General features: G+C 36.5%; 1 protein-coding gene across 2 annotated transcripts in view; it reads left to right on the top strand.

Moving 5' to 3' along the window:
* KDM7A (lysine demethylase 7A) overlaps positions 1 to 22,158 on the top strand; it is a 66,739-nt gene that overhangs the window by 37,185 nt on the left and 7,396 nt on the right. Inside the window, exons 7-17 of one of the 2 annotated variants that reach the window (XM_075117444.1) lie at positions 271 to 433; positions 3,884 to 3,971; positions 4,692 to 4,798; positions 7,926 to 8,017; positions 11,964 to 12,053; positions 12,909 to 13,118; positions 14,567 to 14,691; positions 15,216 to 15,373; positions 18,709 to 18,806; positions 21,630 to 21,778; positions 21,926 to 22,134. In XM_075117444.1, the coding sequence (XP_074973545.1) occupies positions 271 to 433; positions 3,884 to 3,971; positions 4,692 to 4,798; positions 7,926 to 8,017; positions 11,964 to 12,053; positions 12,909 to 13,118; positions 14,567 to 14,691; positions 15,216 to 15,373; positions 18,709 to 18,806; positions 21,630 to 21,778; positions 21,926 to 22,134 (1,489 nt within the window). The remainder of the gene's footprint in view (positions 1 to 270; positions 434 to 3,883; positions 3,972 to 4,691; positions 4,799 to 7,925; positions 8,018 to 11,963; positions 12,054 to 12,908; positions 13,119 to 14,566; positions 14,692 to 15,215; positions 15,374 to 18,708; positions 18,807 to 21,629; positions 21,779 to 21,925; positions 22,135 to 22,158) is intronic. The other variant, XM_075117454.1, reaches the window with a different exon arrangement.

Below are 22,158 nucleotides of genomic sequence, written 5' to 3' on the forward strand. Positions count from 1 at the left end.
GGAATTTTTTATACTCCAATTAAAAGTTTTGGTTGGTTTGTTTGCTTCTTTTACATCACAAGACACCAACTGGTTAGTGTACTATTGGCTAAGCTTTTGGTGGATTACAGTTCTGAAACACTGGGTCCTAGGAAGCCCTACTATTCTGTAGTAGAAATATGGAATACTTACCATTTAGATCAATCTGTTACTTTATTAGGAATGACTCAGAGGTTGTAGTATGCCTCCAGGAGGACATTCATTTATTTATTTGATATTTTTGTTTAATAGGGTGAGAAGATATTCTATTTGATCAAGCCTACTGATGAAAATTTGGCTCTGTATGAGTCTTGGAGTTCATCTGTCACCCAGAGTGAAGTGTATTTTGGGGACAAGGTTGACAAATGTTACAAATGTGTTGTGAAGCAAGGACATACTTTATTTGTTCCAACAGGTAAGATTTTACCCTTATTACTAGGATGTAGCATGTTTAATCACCTGGGATTGTGTTATCCACATTTGGTTTCTCCTAAAATTTTGAATAAGAGAAAATAATAAAAAATTTTGAAATACAGATTTTCAAAACAAGTAATTAGTTCTTTAGATTCGCTGACAGTGATAACAGTTATCAGGGAAAGAACGGGTGTTTGTTACCAATTATAAGACAACAAATTAAAACTGAATTTGTATATCAGGGAAATAGTTCCGATTCATAGAACACACATTGCTCACCATTTGATAGCTATCCAGACTGAATTCTTATCTTAATTTTATAACACAATTTTATTTTTATAGCTTTTGGATATTGTAAGACCTACTTGGCAAAACTATTACAAAAACATCACATAAACTTCTTATGCTGTAGGCTAGAGGATTAGAAATAAAAGTTTGGGGTTTTGGGTTTGTGATTTCATGTCCGTGTCCCCCCCCCCCCATTTTTTTTGTTTTCTGTCAGCAGGAAATCTAAGCTGTGGTGCAGCCTGTGAAGACTCTCTGAATCCAGATGAAGTGTCCCTAAATAAAATGGCAGAATATATAATTGTATTCATGTGTTAATTCCTTTTATTAAAAATAAAAGGATATTTGTAGATACATTTTGTGAAACTGTAGAGTTCATAAATTAATTTCAGCAGCTTCCTTTAAAAAAGATGCATAGACATTGTCTTTTCTTTAACAACATTTCTTGTAGCTGTCACCTAATAGCATCTGATAAATTACAGTACATTTTTAAGAAAGGAGAAACTTGAAGACAATTAAACTTCTCTATGTATTTAAAAAACCAGAAACATCCTTGAAACAAAACACCTCCCCCCCACCCCCAAACTCCCAAATACCATAGGCTTAGAAGTCTTTAGTAAATCGTGTTTTGCCAATAAAACAAGTGCCAGTTAATTTCTTGCATTTTCACTTATCCAGCCCTTCCATATAAATACTTCTAGTTATTTTATTATTAAAGATTTGTACTGGGTACTATCTTCCCTTTTTTGGGGGGGAGGAAGCTTTAAATACATTGAGTAGGAAAACAGTGCGTGATTCTACTTCTGGAATAAGCCTTGAAGATTATGTGCATTACCTTATTCTACCATGGACGACCTAGACAGACTACTGCATTTTTCTCATAGCTCAGCTCTCTGTGAGGGTTAGTGTTTACTGTTCTAGTTCATGACTTGTGCAGAACAAATACTACGTGGTAAGGAGCTATATATGAACTTAAGATTTCTGAACACCCATATTTTTTTAAAACCATATAGTGTTGGCAAGAGATTACATTAATTTTCCATTTATCTAAGTGTAAGGTCATACATCTGTGATCAAGGAATGCACAACTACAGAATGAAGAACTTGATTGTGACCCACAGATCTTGGAAAACAGTTACTGCTTCCCAAGTAATCAGCTAAATCTGAGAGCTCACTATAACATGGCCAAAAAGAAAAGTAGAATAAAATGATAATTTCTTATGTATATGTGTTTTTGTGTGTGTATACATATAAAATGGTACCTTTTAATGTAAATGTGTGTATACACATGTATGTATGTGTATACCCATGTACATGTGATGGAATATAGTGTGAGAACCAGTAAATTAAACTAGGTTTCAAGACAGGTGTTTAAAAAATGGGAAATTCTGTAAGACTGATTAAAGGCTTTAAAAAAAACCCCTGATCTCTACTGAAAGCCACTTTTGCTGTTCCTGATTGAACTTATGCTAGTGGATATCATAATTATTTTATAATCTCTGAAATGTGTTCAGAGTAGACTTCTGATTTCAAATTAATCTTGCGTGTAGATGAATAGCACCTACTGGGAAGCTCTTGAGAGTTATTTAGATATTATTAAAGATACTCTGTGTGGTCTACACCAAATTTTCTTGCCTTGTTACATAGACCTTGATCAAAACAACAGCATAAAACCAGCAACTAGGAATGTAAAAAAGATTGAAATCCTGTAGTTGATACAGGTATGCCATAAAAGTCCTTGGTGTTGATGCAACAGTTGATACAACAGGTTTTGTTGTCAGTTTTGTCAGTGTGTGGGGAGATGGGTGTCCAAAGGATTGAAATACTCATGTTCCTTGGAGAGTCAGAGGTATTCATCTACTGTGATGAAAAATTGAAACCATATTAACAAATGCAAAAGGCAGCTGGTAGCACAAGGCAATCTTCATTGCACTGCACTTCTCAAAGAACAGAAGTAAAACTGAACAATGTATGCTATTAATGGAAAAAAAAAAACCCTTAGGTTGTATGTACCATTGTATTCTACATTCTGTATACCATTCTATAACTTACTTCCTACCCAGGCTACGTAGTAGGCATGTTGCTTAGTCAGCATCGTTGCTAGGTTTCGGGTTTTTTTACTTGTGGTACCACAACAACTAGAACTGGTTGTTCTTAACTGAATTGATTTAATGGTAGTTTGCAGTATATAGTTGCTTGTGATTTGGTATTATCATGCCTCAAGTTGGGGAGCTTTCTGTGTTTGTACATCTTGCCTATATTCAGTCAAACCATGAAGTAATCTGCAAATGTGTGGCCCCTCATCTTTTGCCAAAAGATCACCCATGTGCATGCAAAATCACAAAAAAAAAATCTTGAAAGAAGAAATTCTATTTGTAGCTTATTTACATTTAAGCTGCACTGTATAATTTTTAAAGGTAACTGTTTTTAATCAGGAAGCTAATATCATATGTTCTTTTGTGTACTTACTTGAAATTATCCAGTAGTAATCAGCTAGATTGATAGCATAACGTTGGCCGTGCTTTACCATGTTGAATAGTGGAGTTCACAGGGACAATATTTCAATTATGTGACAAATGTATATAGTCAGAGTGCCTAGACTGGGTTTTAAACTGATCATAATTTCACTGGAATAGGATGATTGTATTTAGAAAAATGAATGGAACTACGTCTGAATTCCTATTTGAGAAACTTCTCTATTGCTAAAAGACTTTTTTATGTTGTACAAACAGCTCAGTTACTGTAAGCAACATGTAAATATTGAAGTAATATAATTTCTATTCTATTTTGATGACTTTATCTTTGGTTCAATATGGTTTTCCTCTCCTGACTTGCTTATTTTTGTTGATTGGAGGGAAAACTTCTGGGAATTTTTACCTGAAAGATGAAAAATCACTGGTGGTCTTGCATTTCACCCCCATCCCGTGCCTCACCCCCCAGTATAAAATGTCTTAACCATAACTCCTTCAGAAAACCAGTTACCCTAGATTTCTGAAACACTGCAGTTTACATGTTGTTAAAATTTAGATGACTTGTTCCCAGCACAGAATACAAGTTTGTTTGCTTTTTTGTTTCCAGGTACAGCATTTTTATTTGTATATGTATTTAAAAACAGTCTTAGAATAATTTATATCCATGTATTAAGTTTCAGAATCTGTCATTTCAGGCTGGATTCATGCTGTGCTCACATCTCAGGATTGTATGGCTTTTGGAGGAAACTTTTTGCACAACCTCAATATTGGCATGCAGCTCAGGTTAGTCTTAGCTCTTCCTATACATTTTCCTCGTTAAGTAGGATATTCTTTTAATAGATATTTTTCTTCATGCTCTTAACCAGGATCAAATCGGTACGGCTCTCAAGCAGACAACAGTGGCATTTTCAGCTAGACATACTCTTATTTCACTTCTGAAAAGTTTGTTTCAAAAACAAAATGAAGGGTATGCAAGAATTTAAGTGAATAAAAGGAGAGAGAAAAAAAAAGAAAGAAAAACTCTCCTTTAGAGATTAGTATAAGTTAGTAAAACAAAAATGAGCAAGCCCAGGTGTGCAACACAATTAAAGTGAGTGTCCTCAAGTCAGCATTTCTCTAAGGGCAGCTGTATTTAGTTTTTGTCCAAGATGTGGAGCTGTCTTCTAAACATATTGTTTTTATTTATTACAGTGGAATCCTGATAAAATTCCATCTGTTAAAAGATCACACATTGGGTTTGTATCCTAGTTTTATGAAGTCCAACTTTATTCTTAGAAGTGCCGCAGTCAAACTTGATAAGGTCAGAGCCTGGATGAGACCAGAGTTCATTATATCTGTAGTCTTGTTGAGATTTAACTATGTGGTACTTGACTACTTTTATTTATTATGGCCATGGTTATTTTATTTTATTTTGGACATTGTGTCAATTTGAATTATTACATAGCTGAGTAATGAATTTAATAATTAAAATATTCACGTTTTGTGATGTTTCTATTTATTCAGGTGTTATGAAATGGAGAAGAGGCTAAAAACCCCAGATCTTTTCAAATTTCCTTTCTTTGAAGCCATCTGTTGGTTTGTGGCCAAAAACTTACTGGAAACATTGAAAGGTAATCCTTGTTTAGTTTTAAGAGATACACATGTATCTGTGCTTGGAATTTTTTTTCCCCTCTCTCTTAGGTGGTAATAGAGAAAATGATACTGCTGTTGTGTGAACAGACAACACTTTTTAAGCTGGAAAACCAGACCTGAATTCAATTTTTTTCGGAAAAGACATTATTTTTTTAAACTAGATTTTAGTAAATACTGTACTGTGACAGTTCTAGATCCAACAGTTCTTGGTTTTAGTAAATGATTTTTCTGAAAACTACTTCAGTGATTAAAGGTTTCTAGGGTAACTTGCGCTGTGCAGAAATCTTAGTGCACTTGGTGATGCATGTAACTAACACTTCGTAGCAAGCTGCTGGAACCTTTGGACTATATTAGTGGTTTTCGTCCAGTGCTGATGGTGTATCTGGTCAATGAAAATATTCTAGATTAGCAAACCAGAGTATCTAAGATCCTGGCACAGTGCAGTTATGCTACCAGCCAAATAGAATTAATTTGCCATTATATGAAAAGACCTTGTTAAGGAATATAGGAAATGTATTTCAATGGCAACAGTTTTCCACTCAGGCTTCTTCGATATCATTTAAGGTCTTTTGAGTACCCTTTGGTAGTCTTGCTCTCTTTCCAAGTGACTCACTAAATGTTCCCACTAACTTATATCTGTGGGTTTCATCCTGGTGGCTTCACAGCTGAATGAAGAGGTTTTCTTCCACTTCTACAATTGTCTTTGACCTTTTCAGTCAAACCACCTGTTGTCTTTTGCTCTTTGTTGTTGAAGGGAAAGGTGTCTGTGAGGGCTTTTGTAGGAAAGATGCATCAGTTCCTATGAGCTGTGTTTTAAATCATTTATATCAGTGCTTATCAACAGACATCTCAACAGCCTCTTGTTCTTAGTTGCCGATCCTTTCCAGACTTCCTCATCTAGTCCTGTAATCCTTATATCTGTACCTATGTATAAGTGAGCTTGGGAGAGTCCTTTTTGACTTTGCCCTCTTTTCCTGAAATATTTTGCCCTCTGCCTGCTCCATTTAATCTTAATAATAAATGTCATATTCCAAACAATCTATTTCAAAGGAGAGAAATCAAACTTCAAAGGAGGCTGCTGAATTCAGGTTCTGCTTTGGAAGGGATCAGAATCTCGCATAACCTTTTTCTGATATGAAAACAGTAACAATTACTGAAAAGTATCTATTCTCCTTTCAGCAAGTGGAAATATTGGACTCTTGTTTCCTACAAGAGCATTTAAGCTTTCCGGATGAACCTAAAGCAACTCAGAAATCTTGCCAAATAGAACAAACTTGTAGAAAATTTTTCCTTCCAAAAAGGAGTATTTTCTTCTTGAAAGCTTGCTTTGGTTGGTCTCATACCTGTGTATTTAAAATTTATAACCTTGTCAGAAGGCACAGGAGCTGTATTCCTGGTGGAAAATGGGTGGGTAAATGTTTCTAAGTCTTTTAGCTAACTATGAGTCATGTCCCATGCTCCCAGCTTTTCCCTCCGCTTTTTGTCCCATTACTCCTTGAGTACATAGACTAGGAGCCTCTTGTGACTCGTGTCTTAGGGGAGGGGTATGAAGCTTATATTATTTTTAATGTATGATTAGCAGATATTTTGTTGCAGAGCAATGCTATGATCTATAAATACATCATAAATCAAAACTGAGGTTTCCATGGTTAGAGAGAAGATTATGTTGGGCTTTGGCATTAAGACTCAGGTGGATTAGGTGTTTACAGGTCAGAATCCTTTGTTTTGTAAATAAGGAATGATCCCAGTTTAGTTGTGACAGGTAATGGTGATGGCAAACTTGTAAAATTTTGAGTACATTGTTGTTAGTAGTACTTTATGTGAAATTCAGGTCAATAAACAAAATCAGCACCATGTATCTTTCTGTTGTTTTTTTTTTTTGTTGTTGTTTTTTGTGGTTTTTTTTTTTGTTTTTACAAAATGTTAACAGGGTCATAAACATTTTGGTTTTGTCTTTTCATTGGCAAGCAGTGTTTTATGGTACTGTAGGTGTTGTAGCGTTCACCTAAACTATTTTTCTTCGTAGTTCTTTGGGCTTCAGAATAGGTAACTTGTTCATCTACCCAATACTCATTAATTTGGATTACTCTTAGGTCATGCCTGTGGTGCTGCATTGTATTCTCAAAATTTTATCAACTGAGTCAGCTAGTGGGCAGAAAGAATCCTGCTGCAACTCAAAGGCCTGCTACTTCTTGTACCCTTTGACAAGTAGGAGGCATGTTGGAGAGAAGAATGGCTGTTTAGTAACAGAACTTCCCTTTTTCTGCCATCAGACTAATACAGCATCCATAAGAATAGTGTTTTATTAGTGTATTCTTTTAAGGGAATAAAATGAGCCCAATAGTTCTAGTGTTGGCCCATTTGCTATTGCAAGTGGAAGTATTTGTCAGGAATGTGGGGAGAGGTTACAATCTACTTTTGACTCTTTATGGAGGATTTGTCTTTTCCATTCTTTTTTTCCCCATGAAGGAAAAGAGGAAATTGAAAAGGAATTACAATTACTTGGGAGCACCTGATTTCTTAAGAAAAGCAGCTTCTGTAGCAGAGTGATTTCCACCCCCAGTCCCTTTTGATTCTGGGAGGAAAAATTATGTAGAGTGTGTGAGGGAGAACTGTGATACTTGGAAGGGTGACAGAAAATGTTTGGGGAGTGGAAGTGTGCTAGTGTGAACTCTTTGCTGTATGTATGGGAATAAGCAATAGGAATTCTAATTTAGAGATACATCCCACATCCTTCTGGACCCCTTTGACTAAAATATTTCTGAATGAAATGAAAGTGATTTCTTTCTTCATATATGTTTTTTTTTCTTGTTCTGTATTTTAGATCAGTTTGTTCTAATTGACCTTTAGTATGTTGTAAACCATCCCTAATTCACACAAGAATAAGTCAAAAAAAGATGATTTTATGTAGAATCGCTTTAGGGTTGGGTTGGGTTTTTTGTTACAGTACGCACACAAATGCAGGATGTCACGTTTCATTTGCTTGCACATTTTTTCCTTTTTTGTGCTGTTACATAATGGCAACTTTATTGGCTGAATGGTAGGTATCATTCTATTGTTCCCACTGTTAGCGTGTTTCTAAATTGGTATTTGTATCCTTTTTAGAACTGAGGGAAGATGGTTTCCAGCCTCCAGGCTATTTAGTGCAAGGAGTGAAGGCTTTACTTACTGCTTTAAAATTATGGATGAAAAAAGAAGTAAGTATAAGTGATTTTGTTTGCTACTTTGGTGAGTTCTGTTGATTTAGAAGTAAGTGAAAGTCTCTGCCCTTTTAAAGTTTAGGGTTATTTTTGTCTGTTAATGGGTAATGAAAGACTCTATTGAAAGTAAGTACTGCTGATCTGGGGAAGAATCTTCATGACAATTTCATATTCATGATACTAATAAAGTCTTTTTAGACCAATTAATAAGCTCTTGTATTGTAGCTGACAGAAGTAGAATCTTGCTTCACCTCAGGATGGGATAAGAATGCTAGAGGATAAACTGATAAGGTGGTGCTTTTTCTAACAAATCTGTTTGTATAGTTGATTCATTATAGTCTGAGGCAACTGAGAGATGGAATATCCTAATACCTGTATCGCTGAAGAGTCAGTTTAGATTCAGATGAGGATATTAACTTCAGTTGAATACTGTCCGTGCTGCACATCGGCTGACTCTTGTAAAATCGTTAATGTGTTGTCTGTGCTGGCTTTGCTGGTGCTCTGCTCTCTAGGAAAGCTTATTTGTTTTGGCACAGCACTGGATCTGGCCTAACTCCATGTGTTTTTTCATGTGCCTGAGCTAATAAGCCCTCTTGGAACCTGTGCTTATGGGAAGTGCTGTTCATTGACAGGCAGTTCGGTTCTGACTGAGCCTATTAGCTCTGTTTTGTTGCTGGCCATGCTGACTTGAACTGGCTCTTGGAGATCTGTTTGGTCTTTCTGCTTGCAAGTTCTCCTTGTAAGAGAATTTATTATACAACAGGTATAATATTTGCTCAATGCCACATCCAACATAATGAGCTTTGTGGAACTGAACATGAGGTGCAAACACAGAGGTGGTTACTCTGTGGAATCAGCTGGGGTCTAGCCTGTGTAGCGTTACTGATTCCAGGTGAACCTTTGCTGGCTCTCTGTAACACCTCTGAGTTAGTTGGTTGTCCAGTGTCTGTCTATGTCCTTCTGGATCAAAGCTAGCTAGTAAGCAGAGTAGCAGTATTTACAGGATGCTGGGCCTAAGCTGTTAAACTGTATGTGAACCCAAGCTATCTCTGTGTCTATGGCATGGATAATAAGCAAGCCGTGTAATCAGACTGCTGGTAACTGAGATCGAACATAGCCTGTATAAGTCCTTATTTTAATTTGAAATTGGATTGGAATTCTTCTTTTCTAGATTGCTGTAGCATAGTATTGTAGCATTTGTGTACTGTCTAGTAGCTTATTAAATAGTTTGATTAATACTTCATACGGAATGTAATGTTTCCTACTTTTCTGTGGGGGAAAAAAAATTAATTGCACATGCTGCATTCTGAATGCTTATTAATAAATGAGACCTGTGAGTATTCCCAAGCCATTGGCTGAACAGACACTTCAGTTGTGAGGAAACTGCACAGCAGGAGTGATCTAGTCGCAATGTTGTCTGCTGTCCACCAGCTATCATGTTTTCTACCTTGTGTTCATCTTTCCTAGCTACTGTTTCATAAGTGAGCAGATCTTTTCTTCGCAGCAGGCCATGTGTGTGATAGGATTGTAGTTGTATGCAGCTGAAGACAGGAGGAGCTTTGTACATTGCTATACGATCTGCTCGTGCTGGGGATTTCAGACAGATTCTGAAAAAGAAATGACAAACAAATATGCCACAAATGAGAAGCCTACTCATGTGGTTTCAAATTCATATAATGGAGTATGTCTTTTCAAGATGTGAATTACCTTAGCAAATTGCTTTAAACTATTTGCTGGAGAATTTCAAACTCATTTTTATCAGGGCAGCAGTACCTTCGTTTCTGCAATATTTTAAAATGGCCAAAAATTACAAGATACAGAGAATAGAGATTGAGTGCTAATAAAATTATTTGATTTTTCATATCTTGATTTGAATTCAATTTGTGCAAGGCTTTTATCAGTATGGGTATCCTATGATTACTTTGGTGCAGATCATCAGTATGCAGGTTAGTTGATATAGACAATACAGATGATGACCTATCCAGTTGTCTGAGCTCTTGGGTTTTATCTCTGGCTTCCTTCCAGCTTGTGTAAGCAACAGGTCTTATATTCAATTTTTCAGATGTTTGATTCATGGATCAGTGGGATTATGTTGGGCAACTTTCTGTAAAATATTAGTAGCTGTTGTAAAAAAAAATCAGGGTTTTTTAAGGAGGGAGGGATGTGGATTTATTATTTTATTTTATCTTTATTTTTGTGTGTGTTTTTAAGTATTAATATACTTCATTATGATGCTAGTTTCCAAAGATGGGTGGATTCATTTGCCAGCCAGGACTTTTTTATCTGTATCTCTTGATATAAGTCAAGTTTTGTTTTCCTCTGTGTATTTCAACATTTCCTGAAGCTCTTCAATTAATAATAGCTTTTTTTTCATTATTTTCTGTACCTGCAATTTACATCTGACATACTTAGGCTGTTTTGCTGCCACTGTTCTCCCTAATACAAGAGGATTCCTTAGTCCCAAAGGCTGCTTGTTCCTTTTCCAAAAGGCAGTATGCAGAGACAACTTTAAACCAAGTTATTTAATAATGATAATTTTTCAGACATGGTGTCTGTAGGTATTTGTATTTCCTGCCCATCCTTTGTTTCTGTCAGACTGTTAGGTTATATATCCATTTGAATTTGTTTGCATATTTAAGTTGCTTGGCTGTTTTTTTCTTTTTTCTTTTTTTTTTTAATCCTAAAATGACCAGTAAGTTGCTGTAAAAATGGTACAGTTTAGTGACAGAGGTGCTGTGTTCCTAAGTGTGAATGTGTAGAGGTGATGCATTCAAAGAATGAACAATGGTAAATAATAGCAGCCGATTTAATCTTTCCTGTAGAAATAATGGCACTGAGACGAATGGTTGTACCATGGTTATACATCCATGGTTGGGTTTTCTGTTATTTTGTGAGGTTTTTTTTGGGGGGAGAGAGCATTTGTTTTAATGACTGAGAGGAAGCCAGGTTCAACGAAATCCACACACAGTATCAGATTCCTTCTAGTAGTAATTCTGCTGCTGAATCTCATTTTTGAAATGTGGGTAGCTGATAGTGTTTGTGGGATATTTTTTTCCATTTAAATAGTCAATTAAAGGGATACCAGACTTCGTGTCAGTCATTCTGGTCTATGTGTGAGTGCTGTTTTGTCTGTTTAATTTTAACTAAAAGTGTCTTGGAGCAAATTTAAACTATATATACAAAATACTAAATATATTTTTACTAGATCTAACTGTAGAGTGTTTAGACATACTCAGATTGGTAATAAATAAATAGGAAGCCTGTCTCTGATACTGTTTCAGAGGATTAGGGGGAACATAAACCGTTACGGTGTCCTATTTTTTTTTATAAGGAATGATTTTTTAATTGCTTTCTCCAACCTACCAGATTTTAAATAAGCTGAGAAGGTAATTTTTAGAAGTCAAATGTGAGGCAGATGTCTAAAAAATCTGCACATTGGTTACTCGTTATTATTCTTTATTTACTCTTTAGATTAAATTTTTGCCACAGTGAAATTCCCTTAGTCTTTAGCTGTTTTGAAGGTCATTACTCTAATGAGTTTCTGAAGTGTGGCTCTATACTGACCATGCTAAAGGGAAAAAAGAATGCTGACTGCTGCACTGAGAGGGGTTGGAATATTAGGTCACTGTCAGTATGGTTTTGTATTACTGCTTCTTTGGATTCTTGGAGTTTCTAAGAGAATCTGTAGGATGGCTGAACTTGAGGCTCCCTTATGTACCCTGGGCATCAGACATTGAGGGATATCTGCTGCCTTCTTAAGCTTGGACTGGAAGCTTCAGTGTGTGCGTGTGTTTCTGCCCTGGCGGTTTGCAGTCATTGTTAAAGAAATTAATCTGTTTTTTTCCTCTTAAACTTTTTCACTGTAGATTTGTTTATTTTGTCCTACTTCTGCTTTTGTCTGAGAAAATGAATTAAGTACCTTTTCTTCCCCCTTTGCATGCAGCTTGTAACAGAACATGCCTTTGAAATTCCAGACAACATTAGGCCTGGGCATCTCATAAAAGAGCTCTCAAAAGTGATTCGTTCTGTAGAGGTAAGAACAGAGGCAATTCTACATAAGTCTTCAGGGAAAAAAAAATCTTTGAATTAGAGAAGTCGATAGTAGTTATGCTTCTGATTGTCCATATTTACCTTTTAAAATTTATTTAATATAATAGAAAATCAAGAGGAAAACTGTTAGGATTACTAAGCTATGGGTATTTCAGATAAAGAAAATATATAACAAGGGTGTTTTAAAAAAAAGATTTTTTAAATGGTGAAATTATTTGTAGCTCAGTATTTTAAAAATGTTCTCCCTTATAACTACTTAAATACTGTGAATATGTTGTTAAAGACTTTAATTTGAAATTCTGTGCATATTCCATTCACCTACCCTCTTGTTTATTAGTTCTGGTCCAGTTGTCATCTCTTTTGCTCTTTTCTTATGTTTTACCCCTATTTGTTACATAGTCAGTGTTTTTTTCTTTCTTTTTTTCCCCTCCTATACCAGTGTTTTGCTCCTTTATTCCTTAATGAATATTGATTCTTGAAAAGTTCTCACATTTGCATGTGGAGAGAACATTTCTGAGAACTGAAGAGAAATGTGATCTGTTAGGTCCAATACATGTATACCCTATTCTGCCTTCATGAATAAAACCTTATGTTTTAGTGGCAACTTTTAGTGTTAAGCACTACTATTATGGGAGAGTTTAAAAGCCCCAAATGGGGAAGAGATGCAGTAGAACTAAGCTTTGTATATCAGATCCATAGGAAATATGTACTACTTCTCTAAAAGGCCTAACAGTTTTATTTCTATAATATACATTTAATTAAATTAATAGGAAGCACCACTTAAATATTTGGATTTATTCCTCTGAGACTATTCTGAAATATCTGTTTTTAATTAAAGGAGGAAAACAGCAAACTAGTTAAAACTCAGGGAATTCTTGGTGTGTGTCCAACTTCACGGTCTTCGCATGAAACAACTTCCCCTCACCACTCCAGACGAAGGGTGAGGAAACTGCGAGACCATGCTACCAAAACTCCTTCCAATCTGGACATCCTGGAACTCCACACCAGGGAGGTACTGAAAAGGCTGGAGATGTCACCATGGGAGGAGGCAAGTATTAAGTTATATGCAAGAAAAACAAAACCAGAGTGGGTTTCAAATCTCCGTTGCAAGGGAAAGTCTTTTAACATGTGTAAGAATACAGGCTACTGATCTTTGTCATATGAGACATGAATGGATTTGGTTTTGGCTTCTTTCTTTTGTGTTTTACTGTTAGGAATTTCTTACTTTTTTTGTGGAGGCTCCTTTACCCTTTTAGTTCGGAAGGTGCCCTGAATCCACTACCTGCTTCAGGTATAGTTTTGAAGTAGGGTTGCTGTAGCTATCTAGTGCTGCTTTGAATCAGTTCTGTGAAGAAAAGGGAGCTTGCAAAGGCTTGATTTGATGAAGCTCTGAGCCAGACTGCTTGTCTATATGTTTTCAGATAGCTTCAGTTCAGTTCAGTTACTGTAATTTGATTAGCCTTGGGTTTTGGTGTGTTTCTATTTCCTGTATGACTTTGCCTCCCTACCGGTAAGCCTAAGGCTACCTTTGGTCTTTTTGTGGGGCTGTGGACTTTGTGGTGGTAGTACAAAGGTATCGCGGAGTGATCGAACACAATGTAGTCTCTTGAAATATTCTTTTTTTCAGGTTCGATGACCTTATTTCAAAAAACAGCACAGAAATGGGAGGAGTGAGAGAGTGGAAATAAGTAGCTTTTTGAAAGGAAATAAGTAGCTTTCTGAGAATAAGAAATGCTGACAAATTTAGTTGGGACAGGATGGACTGTTGTAATGGAGGAATACTGATTTGGGCCCTTATATTGACGTTCATAAGTAATGAACAAGAGGCATTCAAAGTAGCCCCCAAAGACAGGAAGCTGAACTTAAAATTTACCACAAATAGTTAACCTGAGCAGTTCATTGCTATAAAAAAAAGTTTAGGAGCATTAGTCATTGTCATTTAATGTAGAAATATATTGTTCACTATCAGTATTGACTTGTGAAAAACAATATTATTTTATGTGTTCTTGGTTTGGCACATAAGTGTATTGCGATTGTTTCAGAGTATATGTCAAACGTAAATTGCTTTGAGCTAAAAAAATTCTGCTTATGGCAGGTTACTTTCCATTATTGATGTTTTACGGTCCTCTGAATCAGTTCTGGGATACTAATTCTAGGGACCAGATACCCAATCCAGGAGTTGCCTTATTACTTCCAAGCCCAGCTTTTGGCTTGCCTGTCTCTATTGGTATTTCTTTGTTTTGAATACAGCAGTAATTCTCCAAATGAAACAGAAAAGGGGTGTTAGAGTGAAGTTGTAGTTGTTCCAGATGCTTCAGGAGAGTATAGATGATTCAAGGAAGGAGAAGATGCAGTCTGCTGTTTTTAACATCCAAACATGAGCTTTCTTCAGTTGGTTGTCAGGGAGGTAACCATCCTGCTGCTGCGTTTAAGTGCAGAAAAAACAATTGAATTTACAGAAATAAATAATAAGCAACATTGCTTTTACTTCTTTAGGATACCACAAGCTCGAAACTGAACGGGAGATTTAACAAGCCTTTTCAGCCATCTTCTACAGTACCTGAATGGCGAGCAAAAGACAATGATCTTCGCCTTCTGCTGTCAAATGGAAGAATAATTAGGTACAAAAGGTTGACTGTGGATCACTTGCTCCTAGTCATTATGGTCTGGAGCATGCTAATTATTAACAACATTTCTTTTCTTTTTGTGGAGCCCTAAGTTCCCTTTTACCAGTAGGATTCATGTTAGGAATATAGAAGGAATGCGCTGACTGTTGTCTGCTGTCCCCTAGTGGAGCCATGATTATGGAGTGAAGAGGAGATTCTTTGCATATTCCTTTGTTACGGCATGTCATTCAGTTGCCTAGTTGTGTTTGTACTGAAGGGAATGCTTCAAAGTAGAAACTGTTTATATCCATCTATTAGAGGGATTCTCATTAAAAGTGTTCTGGTGTAAAAATCCACATCTTTATGGAAATGACAGTTGTAACAGGGAGTAAAATGGGAATACCTACAATTCAAAATGAAGAGATGAGCATAAGAGAATGGTACTGTTGTATCATGAGAGTGTGTTGTAAATAATGAAAGGAAGGCAATTGCTTCAGGTTTGTAAGAATAACATGATTTTTTTTCCCCTTGTGAGACAGAGATGAGAGACGCCCATTTACAGATCGAAGTCTTTACACAGCGGATAGTGAAGATGAAGATGACAGGACAAGGTCAAAAAAGACAACTGTTAAGGTAGAAGACCAGCCCTCAGGATTTGAAGGAGAAGGGAATGCAGATGCCCAGAAACCACTGAACAGTAAGCTCATTTCTAAGTCCTATCAGTTGAACATTTTGATGATCTTGAAGAGGGTCTAACTCTTGTGAAGTCTGACTGAAATGTTACCAAAGTATAGAAGATAAACTAATAGATCAGAGAAGTAATATTAGAAGTTACAACAAAACATTTGTCAAATCCTATGTATCTACTGAAGAGCTAACAGGATAGAGTTGAAGAGTAAAACTCACCTTTTTACGTTAGCACCAGCCTGAATATTGTGTTCAGCATTTTTCAGAGTGGACTTTTAATTGGTGTTCTAGATGCGTATTTGTTCCTTTTGGTCGGTTTCATGATGTAAGAATGCTGATTTTTCTTGGCCAAAATATATTTCCGTGTTAAAAGTTCATCGCATCATTCACTGGAGAGAATAAAAGATCATAACTTGCAGTTAATTTTAAACCTATTTTATATTTCACTTTTTTGTTCCATTTGGTGATTACCTATTTGATCATACAGTTTTGTATGTTTTGCTAATGAATAGGTTTATTCCATACAAGCAATCAAATATAATTTAGCATTAATAAAATCTTATACTTTCAACGTTTGCAGTAATCTGTAAGGCTGGGGAAGAATTTAGTTATCTTTAAAACACTTTAACCCCACTTTCCAATACTTTAAACCGTCCTTCACTCGGAGTTAATCTTTTTTGGTCTTTCTGTAACTTCAATCCTTCCTGCCAAGTGTTCAGCGGTGCTGATCACACAGTCTATTAGTAAAGTATCAATATTGGACGCCTGTTTTCAGTGCCTATTTTTAATAGCACTGTCTGTGTGCAGTGACACATTGCTCCTTGACATAGCTGTTCAGCTCTCTAATTATAAAAGTCACATCCTTTCACATTAGAGCTTACAAGGGCTCAGAGGGTGTGTATTAGGAAACTGAGGTCAACGCTTAAAAGATAACAAGACTCCTCTAGAGACTTACAGTTCCCTTAGTTTTCTGCACAACAGTCCATAACAACATTTAAGTCCATTGTCAGCCTGCATAAAATCTTTAATTATTTTCATTAACAAAGCAATTTGTAATCCCTGTTGACTATACTTCCAAAGGTCACAGAGAACAGTATTAAAAAATTTGCATAGGAAAGCGAAGGCTTAGGTGTATGTAGTGTTTTCCCACTTCCAAAATGAAACTAAGTAAATTAAATGAAGTTTTACACTTGAATCAAAGATTAAATCATACACAGAAATGGTAGGTTTTCTTCAAAATGGTTGCTTTTATTTGATACAGAAGGAATATGACAGAGTGTATCTAAATATAAGACATGTACTTAGACCTAGAAGTGAACGTTGAGATTGTTCTTCCAGAAATGGAGTACTCGGGACTATCGCTAATATCTTTAATTGAATAGTGAGAGTCTTAAAACTTCTCTGTTAAAGATCATCTACATTTGATTATTTTGCCTTAGCTGAAGGTCTAACAAGAGGGAGAAGATATTCTTCTGCAGAGAATTCCATAGAAGGAACTACCTGTTTCTATAATAGCTGCCACCTTCCATTGTTCTTACTGGGATTTAGGCCAAGAGGCAGTGTCGTCATGAGATACCTTTAAACATATTAAGATCTATATAGCTTTGAGTGTCATGCCAAGATCCTCGTTCTAAATGGTGACTCAGTGTTATTAGAGAAACAAAGATGAAGTGCTGTGCTTAACAGAGCAACATACTTTGCGTGGATGAGGGGACCTTGATTTAAGGTATTTTTTTGAATTCACAGTAGCTTAGCCTGATTTTACAGATAACAACTGCTTTCAGTCACCTGATTTCAGGAGCATTCCTCCCAGTCTCTGGAATCATGCAGAGCCATAAACTTATCTGAGGGTGTACCAGTTCATTTTAACGTAACAACTGTAATTACCAAGGTAATTAACAAAAACAACAAGGAAAAAAAAAAAACAAAAACAAACCAAAACCAAAAAAACCCCAACCCAACTATATTTAGACTGAATTTTTTTTTAAAGCTCAGTTACAAATCACTTTCATGGATGAAGAGATGAGGGGTCCTAACAATATGTGATGTGTTGTTGTGAAGATTGTAAATGTATCTGAAACCTGTATGTGAAAGAGAAGGGTGAGAAGACTACAGTAATCTTTTGCAGGGGAATGTAGAAAGCGGGGAGGGGGTGGAAAGCAATTGGAGAAATTGTTTGGGTTGTTTTTTGTTTATTTTTTTTTTCTAGAGTAGTATAAAGGAATGCAGCTTCCCTGGCTCTTTGAACAATATAAGGCAGAAGGAGAACTGGGGAGGTATTTTCTGACTGCTTTGCACAGATCTTGCAAAACAAAGAAGTGGTAAAAATGGACAATGGTTTGGATGCATATAGGAATATTGGCATAGCCAGACTGGTTCTGTACTTAATCAGGATTTCTGCCAGCAGCCTTGACACAAGTATACAGCCTGCTGACCCTGAGCCTTGGATTCTGAACATTTACAAACGTGTTTCCTGCTCGTGGTTGTCTGGGACATATGCTGTCTTTTAAGAGTACATGCTGCGTAGAGCTGCTCAGCTACTTCATGTTTGAGTTCTTTCAACACTTAAAGTAAACCATGTGGACTAGGTGGCTGATTTGATTGATTGCTTTGTCATATGCCAATGTTTTTGATGTCTGTTTGACACCTCATTCTCTGATTAGTACTTTACCTTACTACTAGCAAAAGCATGTTTATGGTTAGTATTTCCTCTCCTCTTCCTTTTTAGGTCTTTCTGTGATGAAAACCAATGTGTATCATCACAGTGATGTTTTTAATCTTTAACAGGTCTGCATTTTAACCCCTATTGGCAGCTCTGTAGTAGCACAAAACAGGCAGAATACACCAGTAAATTGTGATGTGAAAGTAAAATTGCAAGTACCAAAATGATTTTTTTAACCTTTAAATCATTTAATCCTCTGGCTTCCATGTTTAGTGTTTCTGTATAACTGCTTTTATTTTTAAACAAAGAAATTCCAGGTTCAAAGTGTCTAAGACAAAGTAATATTGAAGATACTACTAATTAACTTTCTCAGAGAGCCACTTCTCTGGCTCTAGCCTGTGTACAGAAGCAGAAATTGCCCAACATGCCATCTGTGGAATATGTACTCTATGGGAGGTAAAAAATATATGCTCTTGCTGCACTTGATTTCTCTTCTTCTGGCTTCATCCAGTGAGCTGCTTGAGGAGTCTGTTGGTCAACAGTAGGCAACTCACAAGAGTTTTGAGCAAACTTGACTTGTGAACCAGATCAGTGTGTGGATGTGCTGCTTCTTTACTTCCAAAATAATTGTTAAATATTATATGTAATAAAAGTTGGTCTTATTTTACTTTTTCTCTTCTCAGTGTTCTTTGAAAGTGTGAAATCAGAACTCAGGAATGGATCCTCAGAGTACTCTGATATTTCTGATTCAGAAGAATCTGAGCCTGATTGCACTACACAGGTATAGCTATAAAAAGTCACAAACATTAATAAAGGAATTATATTTAATTTTGCTCAGTCACTTCAAATTTAGCTGGTCAAAGTTTTTGTTAAAAGAGTAATAACAAAGTATTTAATTCTTGTTCAAGTTAATATCTCAAACTTACGGTTCTGCCTCATTCTTCATTTATTCATTTATTATTAGTGTTGAGAAAAATGACAAGATAGGCTATCTTCAACCAAATGTTATGATCTTTGTCATTGAAGTGGGGCTGGCAAAGGATGAGCCATGCTCTGGAGCATGCAAAGTCTGAGAAAAGTTAGATTGCTTTGTTCATTTCTTCCATAACAAGTCTAAATTTCATCATTAGAATTATAAGTATCTGCCACACAGTTCCATTTTAGAGCGTAGAATCATAGAATTGTTAAGGTTGGAAAAGACCCTTAAGATTATCGAGTCCAACCGCTAACCTATCACTGCCAAGTCCACCACTAAACCATATCCTCAAGCACCCCATCTACCCTTCTTTTAAATACCTCCAGGGATGGAGACTCAACCACTTCCCTGGGCAGCCTGTTCCAATGTTTGACAACCCTTTCAGTGAGGAAGTTTTTCCTAATATCCAACCTAAACTTCCCCTGGCGCAGCTTGAGGCCATTTCCTCTCGTCCTGTCGCTTGTTACTAGGGAGAAGAGACTGACCCCCGCCTCACTGTAACCTCCTTTCAGGTAGTTGTAGAGAGCAATAAGGTCTCCCCTCAGCCTCCTGTTCTCCAGACTAAACAACCCCAGCTCCCTCAGCTGCTCCTCATAAGACTTGTTCTCTAGACCCTTCACCAACTTCGTTGTCCTTCTTTGGACACGCTTCAGCACCTCGATGTCCCTGTGGCAAGGGGCCCAAAACTGTGAGGTGTGGCCTCACCAGTGCCAAGTACAGGGGCACTATCACCTCCCTGGTTAAATGGGAACAATCTTGCAGACCTTCAGTTTTTTACATAAGCTGGAGTGGCTAAATCCTATTGAGGTGTTTTAAGACTATTTGAAATTAATGGGCATCCTCCATTTGAGGGACTAGATAGTGGTGATTTTTGCACAACTAAGTGAAATATAAGTGCACACACACACACACGTGTGCATGTATTATATATTTACATGCATGTATTAATACAACTTCTAGTATTTAGAAATGTGCATATGCATATAAAAATATTTTTGAGGTTTTTTCCCTTGCAAAATTGTGCTTTGACTTACTAATTTCAATTTTAATTGGATAGTAGTAAAATGCTCGTAGGGTGGAGGGATTATCTCAGATTTTTGTTTCATGCTCCTGGAAAGCAAATGCTTTGGTGTTTCTTTCAATTGTCAATCTATTATAAGACTTTAGAAGAAGTCTTCAAATTCCTACTTTTCCATGGTGGTTAATTTAGTATTAGTTATCTTCCATCATTACCTTATCTAGATGTTGGAATAAGTGATAGGAACCTTCATGATGTGGCTTCTTCTGGTTTCCTTAACTGCACTGTCAGCAACTTTGGCTCAGCCGGTTTCCTTTTTTAAGACCCAGAACGAGTAGTTATTCAGAAGTGGTATTTTTCTTCTTCACAGGAGAATGTAACCAGCTTTGGATGACTTTGTCATTGAATTAAATGTTGTAGGTTAATGCCATTTACTCTCTTGGATTTTTGATATATCATTACAAAAGACAAATGTAAACATGCAGAAAAAATTATTCCATTAGATACTATTAGAAATTAAGAAGCAGAAGAATATAGAAGGAACTATCTCAGTAGCTCCTATCAATCCTTTTTATATTTTCTTATTGCACTGAAGGAGACCTTAACAAAACAAGATAATAGCTTTATTAGTAACATTGAGTCATAGTTACAATTTAATTGCCCATTTGTGTCACTTTCCAAGTGTCAAAGATTAACAAGCTGCTCTTGTGAATGAAGCTGTTGTATAAAAACATCCCTTGGTGATATGATGCACTCCACTCATTCCAGTTCTGTTTTTGATGGTAGGGATAGTGATGTCAGTCTTGAAGGATTATGATTCTTCCATGTCCTGATCTTCCACTTTCAACACTTTTATTGATTGTCATTTATATTCCTTGGCTTGAAAAAATTGTGGCATTCTCTGTACTTGTTGAACATAGATTAGTGTGAAGGAACAAGATGGAACATATCTATTGTAGCCCTTGCTTCACATAAAAGCATATTGAGTCATATATGGTTTCTCGACCTTTGAGAAGCTTCTGTCCATACAAGCTGTAATTTCAATAGGAGCTTGAGAATGCAAGAAGCCCTTGCATTCACGAAATGAGGCAGTGCCACTGTAAGAGAGCCGACAGCTGCTGTGCCTGAGAGCTTCTGTCACTCATAGAGAGATGGTGCTGCTGAAAGTTATCTTTTGTGAGAGCAGGAGCCAGAAACAGTTACTTGGGGCAGGTTGTGTCCCATTATGATGTGTAATAGGGCTCAACTCTGGCTGCTGTGTGGAACCATGCTTCCATATTTTTTCCTCTACTTTGAATATAGAAGATAAGAATAATCAGTGCTCTCTTTAAAGAGAATACAATGATTTGTGCATGATTTAACATGTGCAGTGTTTTCTGTAAGAAAATGGATTTTGGAGATGGCTTCTGTATTGCTGGAGCATGTACTCATCAGTGTTACGAAATTTGGATGTATAGCATCTCAGTTGCTATGTTCAAATTAACTGCATTCTGAATATAAAAAAGTTGGACCTGGAAGCTTTTGAATTTTTTTACTTAGCATAAATCAAGGTAGTGTCTCTATTTAGGAGGCATGGTGACCATTCTGCATGCCGTTTCCTCTTGTTTCAGCAGAAGGATTCCTCCACAGAGGAGTCGGAAAGCTCAGGTGATGAAGAGAAACAGGAAGTCACATCAAATTTCAAAGAAGAATCTAAGGTCACGAGAGACCTTTGTCAAAATACCCAGAAGCCATCCAGAAATGAAACTCCCAGTAAAAAGTAAGCACGTTGTGGGCATTTGTTTATAAAGTGTTAGACCTTTCTGCACATATCTATGGTTCTGCTTTTATACCAATATAAAAATGATTCCTTCAGAGAAATTTAGGGTCCTGATTTGAACTGCTTAGTACTCCTTTAATTTTCTAGGGAATGTCCTACCTCGACAAGTACAGAAGAAGAAGCTATTCAGGGCATGCTTTCTATGGCAGGATTGCACTATACTACATGTTTACCAGGTCATACTCAAAGCACAGACTGCACAGATAAAAGAACCTCTCTTCAGGAACACAGAAGCTACCCCAGGAGTCGGCATAAAGACAGACAGCCATCTCAGAGCCACAAAACAATAGAATGTGGTAGGTATCTGAACTAATGACTCT

This window comes from Phalacrocorax aristotelis, chromosome 1, assembly GCF_949628215.1.
Source record: "Phalacrocorax aristotelis chromosome 1, bGulAri2.1, whole genome shotgun sequence".
In the NCBI taxonomy this organism is placed as follows: Eukaryota; Metazoa; Chordata; class Aves; order Suliformes; family Phalacrocoracidae; genus Phalacrocorax; species Phalacrocorax aristotelis.